Consider the following 18,727-nt stretch of genomic DNA (forward strand, 5'->3'; position numbering starts at 1 on the left):
CACTCTGGCTGCTGCCTCCTGGGCTGCACTCATAGGCCGGGGTCCTCCCCCATCCTCCTCATAATGGTTTCTCACGTAGTGGCGGGCATTACTGGCATGGTAGGGTAGCAGCTGGAATACCAGCGCATCAAGGATGACTGCTAGGATATTTCAGAGATCTCGTAATGTTTGCCTGTTTATAGTTTATTGTTCACTGTTCCTGTGACCTACTTCTCTGCACATTGATCTAACCCTGGCTGGAGTCGCTGATAATGAGTCTTTGATCGGTCGCTGTGGTAGAAATGAGCACACCTGTCAACCCTTTGTTATTAGCACCGAATTAATGATGCAAAAGTACCACTAATGTACAATGTTTTGCAACAGAAAGAGCTGTCAAATTACTTGAGAAAAAAAACAAAGTTTGAATCCATCCATTTGACAATGTATTTTAGGCAATCTTTGAATTTAAGAAAGGCTTTACTGAATGCTCTCAGAACGAGAACAGTAGTTGTGTTTCGTCTGCATAGGAAACTAAATTCACTCTCCAAGATTCAACAAGAGTGGCCAAGGGAGCTAGGTAAAGATTAAAGAGCAGCGGGCTAAGTGCAGAGCCATGGGGCACCCCAAAGACAAGGGGTTTGAAGAGGAGGAAAAAGTGTGAAGAGCTACCTGCTGGGAACGCTCTTCCAAAAAAGATCTGTACGATGCTAGAGCTGTGCTCTGAATGCCAAGCAAACGTAGCCTGTTCTACAAGGTGGGGTGTGCAACTGTATCAAATGCATGATTTCAGGCAAAGTTTTGTTTGCATGGCATTGTGAGTAAAAAGAAACTCTAGGGATCTACACAAGTCACACCACCCTAAACTCCCTCAGTTGTCTAGTTTTAAAAAATGTCTGTGGTTGGTAGGTTTCCATGGGTGGCGGCCAAGCACGGACACAAGTCTCGCAGCAACCCCTATGGTTGATCTCTCCACAAAGCACTTTAGGGCCTTTTGTGTCAAGGTATCTTGGTCCACCCACAAAAGTGAGGTGCCATTTTTATCGGGAGACTAGGGGGAATGCTGTGTCCGCGCACCCTCTTCCGGTTTGTCATCTCTTCTGGCTTTTTTCATTCATACCAATTCTGCGTTTGCTCATTCATTCAGATATTTTAACCATCCTTTGATGGTAGGAGGGTTCGGACTGAATCATCTGATCGCTATCCTTCTCTTTGCTAGCACTAGTCCCAGTAAAGCTAATTTTCTGCTGTGCGTTTTAGATTTTGATGAGGGAAGCAATCCCAATAACATGGCTTTTATAGTTGGTGGTAATTTCCACCTGGTAGCTATTTGTATACAGTATTACCTTTCCCCAAAATGTTATCAGTGTTGGGCAGTCCCATATCATATGGATGAATTGAACATCAATATGTCTGCATCTAGCGCATTGGTTTGTACGATCCGGGTATATTTTATGAAGTACTTGTAGAGTGAGTTATTACTGGCGCTCATTTAAAAATATAAAGCTGTGTTGAATTAATGTCCAGTTATGCTCCAGAAGTGCATCCTTATGGAAGAAGTCATGTAAAGCCCTAAATCATGCAGTAGTGGATGGGAGAAAGGAGTGCCAGCTAGTGCCTCACCTAGTCCCTTTTATCTTTTCATAGTGCAACAATTTCGGATGTTATTTTGCAAGGATAACCAGCAGGTCTGGAGGTTCAGAACTTTTATGTAATCCTAATTATTTTGTTTTTTACACCCGTCAGTTTAATTGTTGTCTTTTAGGTGGGGTTAAAGATGAGTTCCAATAAATCTTTATTGCCTACACTGGACCTAGTTTTAACTGATCACTGCAGAGCATCACTGCAGAGTGTTGCATTGGTAGTATGCAAGAGTGCCATCCAGGGCATAAAAGTGGCACACTAGACCAGGGTTTTTTCAATATTAATGATCCTTTTCCTTATTTTAACTCCACGTTCATATAGGTTGGGAGATTTGTATAAAAAGTGTCTGTCTGTCTATCTATCTCTGCATTACCTGAAAATGAATGGTTAATTGCATTGATGGAGCAGTAAAAATGACGAATGGAGGAAAATGCTACTTAGAAAATGTAAACTGACAACTAACGCCAAAAAATGTGCACAGACTTAATCAGTTGACTAAGTATTGTAATGTACCAAACGTACTTCTTCATATGCAGAGATCGTTACTCTATAGTTAATCAAAATCCCCATGGTTAACTGTAGTCAAAGGATGAATGAGATTTAAGCTCTTTAAAAAAAAATATTGCGTTCTACTTCACAACTAATATTTTAATTTGTTTTTATGAACTTTTTCTATCTTATTTATAATTTACTTGGACGTTTCTGTTAACTGTGAAATGCCTGCAACTCTGAGGAGTTTGGAAATTAGCTATTTGCAAATCCATCATATCACCAAAGTTGGAAAGTGAAATTTGGAGCTCCACCAGCTAATGTGCATACATGGTAATCCAGCCCAGACCACTTACATTACTACATCTGATCTCAATCCGCTCACTCCTAATACATTTAGTTGGCAACCCTCCTCTAAACAGGTTTTTAAATTGGACCATAGGGAGCTAATACGTGAGTTTCCATGTAATGGTTTAAAGATAGTGTTTCCTGAATATATCTGTGTCTATTTCTCCTCTTCAAGTATTGCAATTTCAGTATATTTTATGTTCACATACTTAAGTTTTACACATTTCTTAATGGTCATAGTTTTCCTTAACAATTGGTAAATTTTGCCCATAAATCAAATTATGTTGCATAACGTGTTTTCTTCTTATTTATGATGTTTTTTCATTGTTCTGCTTTATTGTTTTTAGAAAAATGGTTCTGTTTTATTTTTTTTAGAAAAAGCCACAAATGAATACAACACTAGCGAAGATTGGGGCCTTATTATGGACATATGTGACAAAATTGGAAATACTCCTAATGGGTAAAAATGCCTTTATTCTCTTTAAGATCCTTTTTTGACTTGAATTAAGCAGTTGTTTGGATACAGTAGCGGTGACTTTTGATAGAAAATAGCATATACCTGTCTGTGGTAACTTCACCTTTTATCATTTTTAGTCTTTTACTCTATAAAAGTTTGTATATGTTCATACAAATATGGTTGCTTTTATACTGCAATTCAATTGATGTGCCCAATCTGATTAACTGTGTATGTACTTTGCCTGATTCTCATTAGAAAGGCGTGCCAACTTGGTTTTAAAGTAGCTTCTCTCTCTCTTGCATGTGATTTCTCTCTCTTGCTTCCTCTTTTTACTCTACTCCAACACCCACATCATAAACCCTTTTTTAATGGTCTGACTTGACAAGCACAGCTGTCGCCAGACCATTATCTGAGCTTCACTAGAAAGCGGTTTTGGCTCCACCCACATGTTGTGAGCCAGGAGTACATATTTTGATTGGGCAGTAGTTGTGTGCTTCCAAACAAAGTGCTTGCCCTCCTCATAGCTGTGATCGTTTTGTTTATTTATTCAGTTGCTGAGGTTGAACTTTCAGGGGCATACACATGACCCTGTAATGCTATTAAAGTGTCTAAGATAACTAGATAACTTATGGTGTTTTCTTTGGCAGCAGCACAGGTGGGAAGAGGGCAGTCATTAACCTACATGGATTTTTATGTCTGGCTTGGTAGTACATTCATAAGCTGCACCTACTGTCATTGCTAATCCTTTTCTTTCACTTTTAGCCTTTTTTTTTCCTTTTCTGATCGCTTAATCCCATTTCTGTATTGCTTTTTCTTCCTTTTCTGTTTTTATCTTATTTTTTACTTGAAATCACTTTTCTTTTTTAGGTCTCCCTTGTGTGAACATGCACTTTCGCTTGCGAGAATCTCGTGTTTAATAATGGGCTTGGGGAACTCGCACATTGCTTACCATTTTTTGGCATCATTGTCGCACTTCATTACTACCTTATAATAGGGCAGCGCTTGAAATGTGTCACTTCCTTTTCTTTCTGTGGTGCAGAGATCAAACCCAGATTAATTCTGCTTGATTAGTTTCCCTCTGCAAACCGATAGCTGCTCGCAGTTTGACTCGGGTACCATTTCTTCTGGAAAAAAAGTGCTATGACATGGTCAAATCTGGCTGTGTCATACTGCTTTATTTTCTCCCAACCCCTCCCCTATTTCTTCTCCCCTCCCACCCGCCCTCCCCTGTTTCCTCTCTCCTGGCATTTCCTCTCACCTGAACCCCATTTCCTCTCACCTGCCCACCCAAAGTTTCCTCTCCCCTGCCCAACCGTTTCCACTCCCCTGCCCACACACCCACCCTAGTTTCCTCTCCACTGAAGCCCCCATTTCCTCTTCCCCATAGCCCCCATTTCCTCTCCCCTGCCCATCTACCCACCCACCCCTGTTTCCTCTCCTCTGACCACCCACCCTCCCCAGTTTCCTCTTACCTGGTCACCCACCCTGCCCCGTTTCCTCTCCCCTGACCACCCACCCTGTTTTGTCTTCCCTGTCCACCCACCCGCCCCCATTTCCTCTCCCCTGTTTTCCCACCCACCCACCCCCGTTTCCTCTCCTGTACCCACCACTCACCCCTTTTCCTCTTACACCTCTGTTTCCTCTTAAACCTCTGTTTCCTCTCCCCTGACCGACGTTTCCTCTCCTTTGAACAGCTGTTTCCTCTCCCCTTAACACCCACCCGCCCTGTTTCCTCTCCCCTGAACACCCACCCGCCCCGTTTCCTCTCCCCTGAACACCCACCACCCGCCCCCGTTTCCTCTCCCTTAAACACCCACCCGCCCCCGTTTCCTCTCCCCTGAACACTCACCAGCCCCCCTTTCCTTTCCCCTGAACACCCACCCGCCCCCCCCTTTCCTTTCCCCTGAACATGTTTCCTCTCCCTTGAATACCCACCCGCCACCGTTTCGTCTCCCCATAACAACCGTTTCCACTCCCCTGGCCAATCCCCACCCACGTTTCTTCTCCCCTGAGCCCGTTTCCTCTCCCTTGCCCACACATCCGCCCTAGTTTCCTCTCCACTGAAGCCCCCGTTTCCTCTCCCCTGCCAATCCACACCCCCATTTCCTCTCCCCTGGTCACCCACCCTGCCCCGTTTCCTCTCCCCCTGACCACCCACCCCTTTCGTCTTCCCTGTCCACCCACCCGCCCCATTTCCTCTCCCCTGGTTTCCTACCCGCCCACCCCCGTTTCCTCTTACACCCCCGTTTCCTCTTACACCCCCGTTTCCTCTTACACCCCCGTTTCCTCTTACACCCCCGTTTCCTCTTACACCTCCGTTTCCTCTTACACCTCCGTTTCCTCTTACACCTCCGTTTCCTCTTACACCTCCGTTTCCTCTTACACCTCCGTTTCCTCTCCTCTGAACAGCCGTTTTCTCTACCCTGTAAACCCACCCACCCTTTTTCCTCTCCCCTGAACACCCACCCGCCCCGGTTTCCTCTCCCCTGAACATACACCCACCCGCCCCCGTTTCCTCTCCCCTGAACACCCACCTGCCTCCGTTTCCTCTCCCCTGAACATGTTTCCTCTCCCCTGAATACCCACCCACCCCCGTTTCCTCTGCCCTGAAAAACCACCCACATGCCCTGTTTCCTCTCCCCTGAACTAGCTAACCACCAACCCCTGTTTCCTCTCCCCTGAATACTCACCAACCACCGTTTCCTCTCCCCTGAACACCCACCCGCCCCCGTTTCCTCTCCCCTGCCCATCTACCTACCCGCCCCATTTCCTCTAAACCCCCTCCACCACTCCAAATGTAGAGGAACACTTGCTTGTTCAACTACAACACGGCTGCCTATCACAGACTCCTGAAACTGAACAATCGTCATTCTTGACGCTGGAGAACACTCCTAAAACACAACAATAGCATTAAAAGTTGCTAAGTTAAAGAGATGGATGGCCAGCTTCTTATACCAAATTAAAGCCTTACGAACAGCAGTGTAAGGTTCCAAACTCCGATCTACTCTATCGACCGCGCCCAAGTGCATATTTTAGTCTACAATGCACACAGGTTATGCGCACTTCAGCAACCTGGCCCCCAACAGTCACAGGTCAAGTACTTTCATCATGAATGGTAGTCAGCATGTTGACATCCCTCCTGTCCACAAATTTCACAGCTTGCAGTTCATAACTACGCAAGGCACTGCACTGTCCCCTCTGAAGCTTTTAGCAAGCAAGCTCTTTGGGGTAACCTTTACGGTTAGATCGGATTGTGGCACAAGCAAGTGTCCACTTCGGACAATTGCACAGCAGTGTAGAAGTTATCTAGGTACAAATGGTGACCTTTGTTAAAAATTCCTCTAGCAAGTTCCCACTCAATTTTCTCTGAAACTCATAAAGTTGACGGACAACCAAGTCGGTCAGTAGTGGAATCCCTACCAGTGTACACCTGGAAATTCTAGACCTATCCTTCCCTACTCTCAGACAACATATACATCTTAACGGCCCTTGAACAGGACCAAAGACTCATCTACACCTATTTCTTTCCCTGGAGTATAGATCTCTGAAAATCTATCTACATAGTGATCAAGGACAGGCCAAATCTTAAAAAGACGGTCACAGTCAGGGTGATCTCGTGGCAACGCCGAAGCATTATTAACAGAATGCTACATCGAAGCAAAAGTAAATACTGATCACTACTCATAATTGCAGGATATATGGCCGTTGCCATTAAGGGACTGGTAGACCAATATGAAGCTAGGGACAGCTTCCTTATCAAGCCCATCAAAAAAGTTAAACCCAAAAACTTCTTCATCTCAGCCAGATTTGTGGGAGTCCACCGGGTAGCTCTAAAGCGGGGCCTAAGTCTGGCACTGTTGTCCCTCAAATACTGTTCAGCATGCAAATTAGTCTGCTAAACAATCTCCGCCAAAAATACCTCATCCATAATCAACTGAAAAAACTGTATAGGCAAAACATTTTCACAATTCACTCTACACCCTGCATCACCACTAAAGGCAGGCAACACCAGCTGCACCATGTTTGGATCAACCCAAAGCCCAGCACTTCTAAACAGGCACTTCATCTGCACTGAGAGTAGCTTCATCCACACTGAGAGTAGCTTCATCATCCGATGATTCCTCATGGACAGAAAACTCACTGCCAGAATCTTGCACTTCCTCCTCTGCATCAGACGCACTGTCAGTCTCATAATCAAGGTCAAAGGAAGATTTAACAAGCATTGGCATAGCCAATAGGTCTCACCTTTGTGAACCTTATAAGTTTTTATCCATGCAGCACATTATTCTGGGTGCCTCACATTTATAGGTTTTACTACGTGTAGCACTTGGTGGGAGATTGCACGCAAAACAAATGTACGCCGCATGATTGAGAAGAGGAAAAACTTCCCTGTAATTTACAATTTATACTTTTAAATACAAACAAAGAATTATCGCCGCCTGCTCTTGTTGCTGCGGGTGGTAAAGAGGTGATGGCAGCTCTTATGCCCCCTTGTGTTAGCCTTCCTCAGCGCGAGGTGGTCGCTGTAGCGCTGTTGTAGTTGAGGCGACCACTACACCGTGCATCACTTGCTCTGGATGGCTCTTGGGGCGAACTGGTTTATTTATAAATTTTCTGTTCAACTTAGGTTCGCACATAATGAGAGAAACGACCATTCAAATCAGAAAAAAACACCCCACTGGCTCTGATTTATCTAACTACCATAGATGTTCGTTTTTATATTTTTCAAAATTTATTTTAAATTACATGCTTTTCTCAAAACGAGACGCAACAAATCCTTAGCATAAAAGGAGCACCAATTTCGATTGGTTATCTGGCTTGTACGTACACTTTGGTTAAACAAAAACTCTTATTAAAAAAAAAAAAAAAAAAAAAAAATGAGCTTGGCAAGAGAGCAGCCCTAGCCATGTGCATTTATTGTTTACATGCTTTGCCCTCTGCGCACCCGCTTTCCGACAAACCCAGCCCTGGCAGCCAATAAAGATGGAAACATTGTCAGGCTGCTGAATGATTAACTCTGGGGCCGACATGTGGGCTCGGCCTGAAAAGGGAGCAGGAGGCGGGGAGCTGTAAAGCACAGTTAGAAGGGGCCCTCCTAGTGAGGCTCCAGATAAACGGGCTAATGCAACTAATTTCACCGACTCTCTTTCTTGACAGAGTTTTAAATGTGCACCACATGTATTATCTGAGCAATACGATTTATCAAAAGCCGTAGACCGCATTAAAGCAAACTAAAGCCAAAAAAACCAAATATTCATCACAATAGGTTAGTGCAAAGGATCAACTTTACCTCGTTCTTCCTGTAATTAGATGGGTGTATGGCATTGGTAGAATGCAAACACAGGAACAAGCACGGCACAAAAGTGAAAGTGACCGTGAGACAGGCAAATGTAAACAAGCGCGGCCACACTAATTAGAAACAGATGGCCCCTGCGCGCTGCTGCTCGCTCCCGCAAGGTGGATGCCACCACACGCACGAGTTTTAGAAAAGTGCAGACTGATTCCAAAAGGTCATCTCCTAGGGCAGCGCTTGTGCGCTGCACTTGGCTCGACCTAAAAAGCATACCAACCACCTGCTGAGCAGTATTTCTGTGGCTAGCCATAATCCTTACTAATAAAGGGAACTTGTCAAACAAATCAACAACAAACACTTTGAAAAATAAGTAATAAACAAAATGTAGCTTTATCACAAAGACCTATAAACTCCACTCACTTGCCAGAAACAGCTAGACTCACCACCTCCTCCTCTGCACAGACACAGCAAGGACCAAAAATATCCCACTAAAAAAGAAAAAGAAAAGAAAATTACACATAAGACAGTGCAATACACATCGTGCACAAATCCAAAAAGAATTTCACGCTCAAAACATAAGCTAAATATGCTGCTATTATGACACCACTTACAAAACAATAATTCATGCATGACAAAAATACTCATTTGGAGTAAACACAACAAAAATGTTTTTCTTACCAAATGCATGCAACTATGCAAATTGCAGATCAACCACTGCCAAAACCTCAAACAAGAATTACAAATTTCCTAGGTATTGTAACGGAAAGTTTCAATTCTATTAGGGACTCGGAGGCAAGGATTATGCTATTCTTTCTCCACTTTATTGAATAGCAGCCATTTGAAGTACACAAAAATAAACTACCATTCCCGTAGACTCCAACATGTAGAATGTCCTTCCACCAATCAGTAGGCTCCAGCCGGGTGATAGTCCCTTGTCACTGGCCCTTCCTCCTTTTTCGACATGAGAGCCCAGCCTCCATTGGCAATTCATGAGTCTTGTTTGCTTGCGTCCATTCCTATAACCAAAACAATATATATTAGGGTAGCTAAGGTACTAAGGATTAGCCCTGAAAGGAAATATTTAAGCATATATTCATCTATAGTACATATTGTGAACACAATACACGTCGGAGATATACTCAAAATACGTACGTACGCACGCCACAACAAGGGTGGGAAGGTTCCAGATGTATGTGACCCCTGGGGGGGATAATCCTCGCCTCTTAATAGAATTGAAACTTTCCAGTACCATAGCTAGGACATTTTTCATTTTATGTCAGGACCGGAGGCGAGGATTATGCTAGTTTGAAGCTTACTTACCACCAAGCACAGATTTGAAGTAAAACCGTTTAAATGTAGAGTCCGAAGACCAGTGTGCAGCGTTAAGGATGTCATCCAAACGAGCCCCTAGCGTGAACGCTTTAGAAGCCATCGCCCTTCGGTTAGAGTTGGCCCCAAACTTGCGCAAGTCAATACCTGCTTGTTGCATCACCCAGCGCACCCACCTGGCAATTATGGGGGAGGAAACAGCTCTGTGTGGTTTCTGCAGAGCGATAAGGAGTTGTCATTTGCCCGGGGAGCGGAATTCCTCCGACATCTCCTCATAGACCTTGAGGCAGGCTACCACACATAACTTAGGGGAATCTGGGAAAGCCGGATATGAAATGAATTTTGTGCCACTTTTGGTCCGTCTGTGGATGTTGAACGTAACTCCTGAGGGGGAATAAATCCGATCGGAGATATTCAGAGCCCTGACATCCGACACCCGCCTACAGGCAATCAGGCAAAGGAGCTTTGCTAACTTTGCCGACAGTTCCTTTCTGGAGAGGAATCTGTTCGGCTGCTACAAGAGAAAAAAGTTGAGCACCTGGTTCGCATCCCACAGCGCTGAGTATCTCGGTTCTGGGGGAAGAGACAGCCTTATACCCCATAAGAGGCGACAGACAAACCGATGTTTCCTCACAGGGGATCCATCCACCGCTACATGACCTGCCAAGATGGCAGATCTGAAAGTATTGATGGAATCTGTAAGCCAATCCGACCTCTCCCAGAGAAGCCCAAAAATTCAAAATGTGGGCCACATCCGCTGCCACAGAATCGAGACCCCGCCGCAGAGACCAACGGGACCACCTCCTCCAGGTGCATTTGTAGCGTTTTACTGTACTGTCTGCCCAGGCCTTGGACATTAATTTTTGAGCCGCTCCCGAAAGGCCTGGGACCGTCCATTGTCCCCGGTAATCCGCCACGCCATGAGTGCCAGAGACCCTTGGACAATAAGAGGATGAGGCTGTTGAGCCGGATCAAGGAGGAGAGTTGGAAATCGGGTGAGTGGGATTGGAAAATCTCAAAGTTCCTGAAGAACTGGAAACCAGACTTGCGATCTCCAAATCAGGCTCACAATCACCACGTCATCTATTTGCCTCGTAACCTGGGCCGAGGCCCTGGTGATCATCGCGAACAGGGGAAACGCGTAACACCGTTCTGATTGCCATTTCTGAAGGAACGAATCCATGTTCTCTGCCAGCGGATCGGGCCTCAAACTGAAGAATCGGGGCAGTTGGTGATCCAAGCTGGAGGCAAAAAGATACACCAAAAAGGGCCCCCACTTCCTCTGAAGATCCGCAAACACTCCTGCATGCAGCTTCCACAGGCTCACATCGCGGAAGTGGTGTGCTTGGAAATCCGCCGCCTGATTTTTCTGCCCGGGCAAGTACTCCGCCATGACGGAGCTCTGGCGATCCAGGCAATACTGCCAAAAATTGTCTGCAAGGTCGGGTAGGGCTTTTGAGCGGATGCCTCCCAAGTGGTTTATGTATCTTACTGCCGACACATTGTCCATCTTGAGGAAGACTCGAGATTGAATTGAGTCCTTGGTCCAACACTGGATTGCGAAGCATCCTGCCAGGAGCTCTAAGCAGTTTATATGTAAATGTTGTTCTAAAGGAGACCGCACACCTCCCGTAGTGAAATCTCCACCCCTTGCTCCCCAACTGAGTCTGCTGGCATCAGACTCTATGACAATATCTGGTGCGGAACTGAAAATTGCCTGTCCGTTCCAGGCCTCCAGGTTGGCAAGCCACCAAGTGAGCTCTTCCCTGGCGTCTTAAGTCCATCACTTTTTGTGAATAGACGAGGCCTCTGCGCAAGTGAGCGGCCTTCATCCGTTGAATGGCTCGATAATGTAATGGCCCAGAGAAGATGGCCTGGATCTACGAAGACAGGAGCCCCATGATGCTGGCCAACTCCCTGAGAGATATGCGCGGTTTTGCTAGTGCTCGCCGGAGCTTGTGGCGGATCTTTGTCACCTTCCTGGAAGGGAGGCTGAGGGTAGTCTTGACGGAATAGATCGAGAAACCTAGAAAAATCAACCTGTTTGAGGGAACCAGAGAAGATTTTGTTTCATTGATCACAAAATCCAAGCTCTGTAGGAGGTCGACCGCCACCTGTAGTTGTTGTGCGAGTGTCCGCGGGCATTGTGCCATCATCAGGATGTCGTCGAGATAGACGATGAGACGCATCTCCTCTGCTGTCAGGCATCCGATCACCGGTCTGAGGACCTTGGAGAAACACCCAGGGGCCGCGGACAGGCCGAAGTGGTGAACTCCCCAAGAAAATTGTAGGAACCTCTGGTGGGGAGGGAACACAGGAACCGAGAGGTAAGCGTCCTTGAGGTCCAGACGCATCATCCAGTCTGCCGCAGAAAAACATATGGGACGCTGAGCCACGGGCTGGAAGGGATACCCATAGAGCTCAATCCGGAAGCACTGAATCATCTGTAGGACCCAGGCGTCTCCTCTGATGGAAGTCCAGACCTGGGAAAAATTCGCCAGACGGCTACCTACTTTTAGAAGGGAAGAAGGTATGACACTCACCGGCGTTATTGGAAAGTGGGTACCTCTGGCTCCTCCTGTTCTTGCCCAGTCGACCCGTGTGGGTAAGAAGTTGCCGAATCTTGTTTGGTCTTGATAATGACCTTGGTTGAAGCCTTGCCCTCTGGGAGTATGCTGGTTAGGGCAGCCGGTCGAGCGACCCCTTCCTAGACTGGCCCCACGGAAAACCCAGGGGTGGAACACTTTCTTAATAGAAGATTGGGCTTTGTCTAATTAGGTGAAAGTGTTGACAAATTTCCCTAACTCTTTCTTGAAGGTTCTGCCAAAAAGGCCACCCTGCGCTACGGGCCCCCCTTCCGAGTCTGCCAGATCCCCAAGCTTGAGGTCCACCTTGATGAACAAGAATCTGCGTCGCTCGGTGGATGAGGCGCAGTGGGGTTGCCCAAGACAATGACGCATTGCGCCCATGAAGACAGAGTATCTAGCGAGATTAGGGAACCTGAAGCCTTAGCTTCCTCCGCCATATCCAAGACTTTAGTGAGCGGGCCAAGCGTGTCTAGGAGCTTGTCTTGGCACGCTCAACAAGATCTGTCAATCCCATGCTTGGGGTCCTTGACACATTTTTGTAAAAAGGCTGCCTTGTGCGGGTCCATGTCCGGGGTCATAGCGACCCTGCCCTCCAAAGACGTGCTGGGACATTCTGCCCTGAGGCAGTTGCGGGCTTCCTTCCCGAGCGGCTTCCGAATGCGGCTCGCCACATATGCTGTGATATTGTCTGACGAGCCCATTCTGAAGACCTCGGGTGAAGGATCTCGCCCGGGTCCAGCATATCTTCACAGAGGCCCAGGTCAATTTGGGCAGCTGGGGAGCGAGAGGGGAGCCAGGGCCGTGAGGGGCCTGTGTCCTTGTCTGTGTCCCTATGGTCACCATCTGCAGTGTCTGAGGGAAGTGCAGGGGAAACTGAGGGAACAGTGCTGGCCAGGAATGCCTGCTTAAGCCTAGCGAAGGCATCAAGGTCTACCCTGCCTCATGCAGATGCTTGGGTGGCAGTTCAGGGTCAGGGGTTTAAAGGCCATCAGCCTGAAGTGGGTTAGTGGTACCCGAAATGGACCCTGATAGTTTGTCACATGCTTGCGCGATTTGGGGCGGAAGGCGCTCTTCCAGGGGGGCCATGGCCTCAGAAACCGCCCTATATATAGATGCGTCAACCGCATCATAAAAGTCATCATCGTGCGGGAGGGAGTTGAGGTCCTACTCCGACCCTTGGTCTGCCAAGTTTGGGTCCATGACACAGTCGTGTGTCTATTCCCTGTCACCCACTCAAAGTAGTGGCATGAGCAGATATTTAGTTTGGCAGGTTATGCCCAGTAATGAGGGGGCTGGGTGTCCGCCTACACTTTAAGGTGGAGAAGACCGCGTTTAAATAAGGGGTCTGAGCCTGGGACCCAGCAGCCCTGGTGCAAGTTTTATGGGCAGAAAAATGCCTGGGAGAATGGTCCCCAAGGCAAAAAGCCTGATACTGACGCCCTGCGGGAGCGTACACGTTAATTAATAGCTTTTAGCACATCCAGACCCTTGTGAAACAGCATAGGAGTTAATTGCAGTATTACAGACCCTCAATGCGAGCATCCCTCTCCAGACGGCTAGGCTTTGTGACAAGGCACCAGTGCCGCTCCGACTCCAAGAATGCACGGAATCTATAGCGCACGGGCCGGTTGAGAGATGCCAGTCAGGTGCCCTCAAGCGGCAGGAGGACCGCACCGCGAACCTGCACCAAATCTCAACGGCAGCGAAAGAGCAGTGAAAAGGCTTCTGCGGCTGAAACAGGCCACCGCTAAGCGGGAAGACTGACAATCAGCACAGTAGTGCTAAACCAACACAAAAAGAAAAAAGAACATTAACAGCTCACAACGATATTGAATACAATTAGCGGCACAAGGCAATAACTTTAGCACACAGCAATATACTTTCATCTCAGAATAAAACAACATACAATGATTATAAGTCAGAAAAAAACCCAGTCAAAACGATGGGGAATGAGTGACACTTAACTTTGGCTGCAAGCAGCGAAGAAAGAGGAGGAAGGGCCAGTGACTAGGGACTATCACCCTACTGGAGCCTACCAATTGGTGGTAGGACATTCTACATGTTGGACTCTATTGTCGTTGTTTATTTATGATATTCCCAAGGTTTCATGGGAATGGTAGTTTATTTTTGTGTACTTCAAATGGCTGCTATTCAATAAAGTGGAGAAAGAATAGCGTAATCCTCGCCTCCGGGCCTGACATAGAATCAAAAGCTTTGCACTAGAATAAAAAGGAGAAATAAAAAATTACAATCATATATGCAAATAATGCACCAGTTCACACACAATCCACCAGCCAAGCTGAAGCGCAGGTGGGCCAAAAAGTATAAGGCCGATCTGCCCTCAAGAAGGGCAGAAACAGGCAAAATAATCACTCCCTAAAAGGCAAGCGACCCTTGCCCAAGGGGCCTCTCCACCAGTCGCAGAAATCGATTTTGACAAAATCCCTGCTGTCAAGTCGCTTCTTTGCCCTTTGGGGGCAGATGGGCCAAAAAATGTAAGGCCGATCTAAAACAGCCAAAATATTCACCCCTGTAAAAGGACAGCGACCCTAGCCCAAGGGGCCACTCCTCAACAACAACATTTAAAAAAACCCTGGTGTCTAGTGGCTACTGCCCCCCGTGGGCACGGATGGGCTTAAAAACATATGGTCAATCTGCCCCCAATGGTGGCAGAAGCAGCCACAATAATCACCCCTTAAAGGGGAGCGGCCTTTGCCCAATGGGCCGCTCCCCAACAACAGCATAAAAAAAATCCCTGGTGTCTAATAGCTTCGGCCCCTGTTGAGCCTAAAACATATGGCTGATATGCCCCCAAAGGGGGCAGAAACGGCCACAATCATCACACCATAAAGGGGAGAGACCCTTGCCCAAGGGGCTGCTCCCCAACATCAAAAAAACTAAAACTGAAAACCCTTTTGGCCTAGTGGGGCACACACAATTGAAAATAATCGTTCCCCCCCCGGGGGAGGGGGCAGAAACGGTCAAAATAATTGCTCTCCAAAGGGCAGCGACCCTTGCCCAAGGGGCTGCTCTCTGAAGTAACACGAATACAAAAAAAATCCATGGTGGCCGAGTAGGGCATACAACATAATCAGCCTATCTGCCCTCCAAGGGGACGGAAACGGCCAAAGTAATTGCTACCCAAAGGGGAGCGGCCCTTGCCCAAGGGGCTGTTCCCTGCAATCACAACTTATGGAGAAAAAAAATCCCTGGTGTCTAACGGGCATTCCTGCTGCACGATCACCCCCCCATCTGTGATCGTGCAGCAGAAATGCTCAAACAGCCATCGGAGGAAAGGAAAACTTTCTCCTTTCCTCAGATGCCTCTTTGTTTAAAACCCCCCACCCTCCCCACTAAGAAACGTACCTGTTTCTCCCTGACGCGCTGGAAGCAAATGGCTTACAGTGCATCCGGTTGCCTCTAATGACATCGGTGTGCGGTGCACGCTAATCCATTAGATGACTAGGAGGGCGTTTGAGGGCAGTGGATGGGCTTCCGCTGCCATCCCTGGAGGGGACCCATAGATGCGCGGCCTTCAGGTGGAGCACCAGTGCTTTCCCTGTGGGTGGGGGCTAGGACGGCTGAGAGCCATTCGACATACACGCCCACTGTGACGTCGGACGGCTCCCGGCCATCTGACAGATACAACAGGTTAAGATTACAGACATTTGAACACAGCTACTCACACATTTGCAGTACAAAATGCACACAGTGTTGCACTATTGAATAACATTGTGTGGAAAAATTACAAAATGACACTAGACATTCGAATGGATTCCTCTGCCAAAATATAGGTCCTGGAAGCAGATATTTGACAGCCTTCACAGCGCTAGGTTGTTAAAAACTATTTTCCCGTTTACCACAGGGGTATAAGATTAGTCCTGGGCTGTTTTCAGCCAGAGTCACAGAACTACTTGAAAACTTTAATGACCAGGTATTGTCATATGTCGATGACATAAACTTAACGGGCGATGATCTGATGGAACACATGACTAGAGTAGACTACATGCTCTTGAGTTTTGCTCACATGGGCTACCAATTCAATTTGAAAAAATCAAAGATCGCCTACCTCAGTGTCCTGTTTTTGGGATACGAGTTGCAAGAGTCTGGCAATAAGTTTTTGAAAAATGTGCATTGTTCCAGCCTCTAATAACTCTAAAAAATTACAATCCCTATTAGGACTTTTACATTTTGGCAAAACATACATACCAGATTACGCTGAATGGGTAAAACCATTCTATGACCTTATTCGTCCAGACTTTTCAAGCCCACATTGGACACAGAAGCACACAAACCTTTTACGTTCCGTTCAAGCTGACATGAGCGCTTCCACTTACACACACATGTAAACACTACAAACCTGGTGATTCGTGTAATCGAGGGTAGATCAGGGTACATGTTCATTGAAGGTGAAACAGTACCGATTGCATATAAATCCCTTCTGTATACCACTCGGAAATGCGTTTTGCACCTACTGAAAAAATACTGACCGCGTTACAGACTGCTGTAGTGAGAGCACGTGCCCTGTGTCAAGGGATACTCATTATTGTTGTGACCCCGATAATGACCTTAGAGGCAGTTACCAGAGGAAGTGTTATGAACGCTAAAGCTCTACATGCAAGATGGATACAAAGGCCAAACTCCTTCATCTTAAAAGATGTAGAATACAGATTTGACACTACTTTGCAAATACAAGCATTTCTTCAGTACAAGCAAGAATATCCTCTTCCTAATGAAATTATGCTTCTAGATCGCTTTGTCTAGATCATTTACACTGATGGTTCTTCTCAGCCTGCTGTAGGGACCAAACACCAATATTCAGCTGCATGCACAGTCTTGAAAGGCTGTATGCATGATGGAACTTTTCATCTTGAAAAAACCTGCATGCAGTCACTAGGTGATTGTACAGATGACGGAACTTAATGCTCTAGCACTGGCACTACAGAATACGGATGCTGGATTCACCACACTTTTAGTGTGTGATTAGTATTATTGTGTGCAGTCCTATAATGAGTATACCTATTATTGGAGCCAGAATGTATTCAGGAATTTGAAAGGCTGCACAGTGAAGCACAAGTTGCTTTGACATCGGGTGGTCAAGCTCAAAGAATGCTTGCCATCGGCTCATGTCATTTATACATTGAGTCATCAGCATGTTGGTGTTCACGTTGAGGTGAATTCACTGGCCGATGAAGCCGCAAAGGCGACAGTTTGCACTGCTGCGGTTGCTGCATTAACTCGTTCAAGTACAAGAATAGACAGAAACATCATGGTGGCCGTCAATGCTGCGTGCAATGACACGCACCTGCCGAAAGGCTTTCCACTCAAGTACTACTACAAGATAGATGCACAAAACACATCATATGCTCAGAATCCAGGACTGGGGGACAGAGTAATACCTAACAGTGATTATGGACTGGGATTAATTCTGGCTGCACATGAGGGTCTGGCTTCTGCACATGCAGGGCTGGCTGCACAATTTCTCTTTTGAAGCAACGCCATTGGTGGTTGGGTTTTTACAAGCAGACCAAGGACTTTGTCCTGAGATGTGACATCAAAAGACACACAATTGGTGGACGGAATGCAGAACAAATCAAAACATTCACCCCCAGTCAAGAGATCTGGGTTAAATCCATCATTCTTTTGCTCACCATGCCACCCCAGTTTAGACATGGCCATATACAAATCAGTTTTGACCCTGTGCCTCATGGGAACACTCCAGCCGTAACTGCCAAGCCACGTCCTCCTTGGACCGGAAACAAGCATCCTAGGACCGGTTTCGGGGTTTCACCCCTCTTCAGCCAGGGTAGCTTGATTCCAGTGGCACAGTGAGCCCAGGACTCACGTCTGAGCATACCTGGCGCACTTAGGGCGAGGAAGCAAAAGACACACAATTGATGGACGGACTGCAGAACAAATCAAAACATTCACCCCCAGTCAAGAGATCTGGGTTAAATCCATAATTCTTTTGCTCACCATGACACCCCATCTGTCAGCAGATGAAGGGGTCCACCATGGCGCGTCCACCCCAGACACCTCTTTTGATTTTAAACAAGCCTCCGGCTTGTGTTTATTTTGAACATTGTGGCCCCCTATCATCAAACGGGGCTTACAAGTATATCTTGGTGGCAGTGGGTTCCTGCTGTTGATTCCTGTGGATATGCTCACAGCAATCGGCTGACGCCCAAACTGTTATAAAGGATCTGTGAGTCTTTATCGGGACAATCGCAGTTGGCATACTACATTCTGTTTAAGGTTTGGTGTTTAGCTCTCTGGCTTATCAAGAGGCCATAGGAAGTTTCGGTCTTACCCTGTGTTTCTCATCTCTATACCATCCCAAGGGAAACACTGTTGTGGATAAGAAAAATATGCGACATACAGCAGTCTTTAACAGCAAGGGTATTAGGCTCTGGTCACAGTTGGGTCCATCACCTAAATGGGGTCTAGAGGGCTTTGAAAAATATGCCAAGAAATCCCTGGGTGGTCGGACTCCTTATGAGATCCTGTTTGGAGTTAGGATGTGGGTCCCAGACCTCGATAATAATTACTTTTCCCAGTCCATTGGATTGGTTTTGTGACCGTGTTCTTCCTTCTTCTGAATGG

General features: G+C 46.6%; 1 protein-coding gene across 4 annotated transcripts in view; it reads left to right on the forward strand.

The window, feature by feature from the left end:
- The window catches only part of STAM2 (signal transducing adaptor molecule 2), a 405,110-nt gene that overhangs the window by 22,263 nt on the left and 364,120 nt on the right, over positions 1 to 18,727 (forward strand). For all 4 annotated transcript variants that reach the window (XM_085645536.1, XM_085645535.1, XM_085645537.1 and 1 more), the window contains exon 2: positions 2,833 to 2,917. In XM_085645536.1, coding sequence (XP_085501662.1) covers positions 2,833 to 2,917 — 85 coding nt within the window. The remainder of the gene's footprint in view (positions 1 to 2,832; positions 2,918 to 18,727) is intronic.

Source organism: Triturus cristatus, chromosome 3_1, assembly GCF_964204655.1.
Source record: "Triturus cristatus chromosome 3_1, aTriCri1.1, whole genome shotgun sequence".
Classification (NCBI taxonomy): domain Eukaryota; kingdom Metazoa; phylum Chordata; class Amphibia; order Caudata; family Salamandridae; genus Triturus; species Triturus cristatus.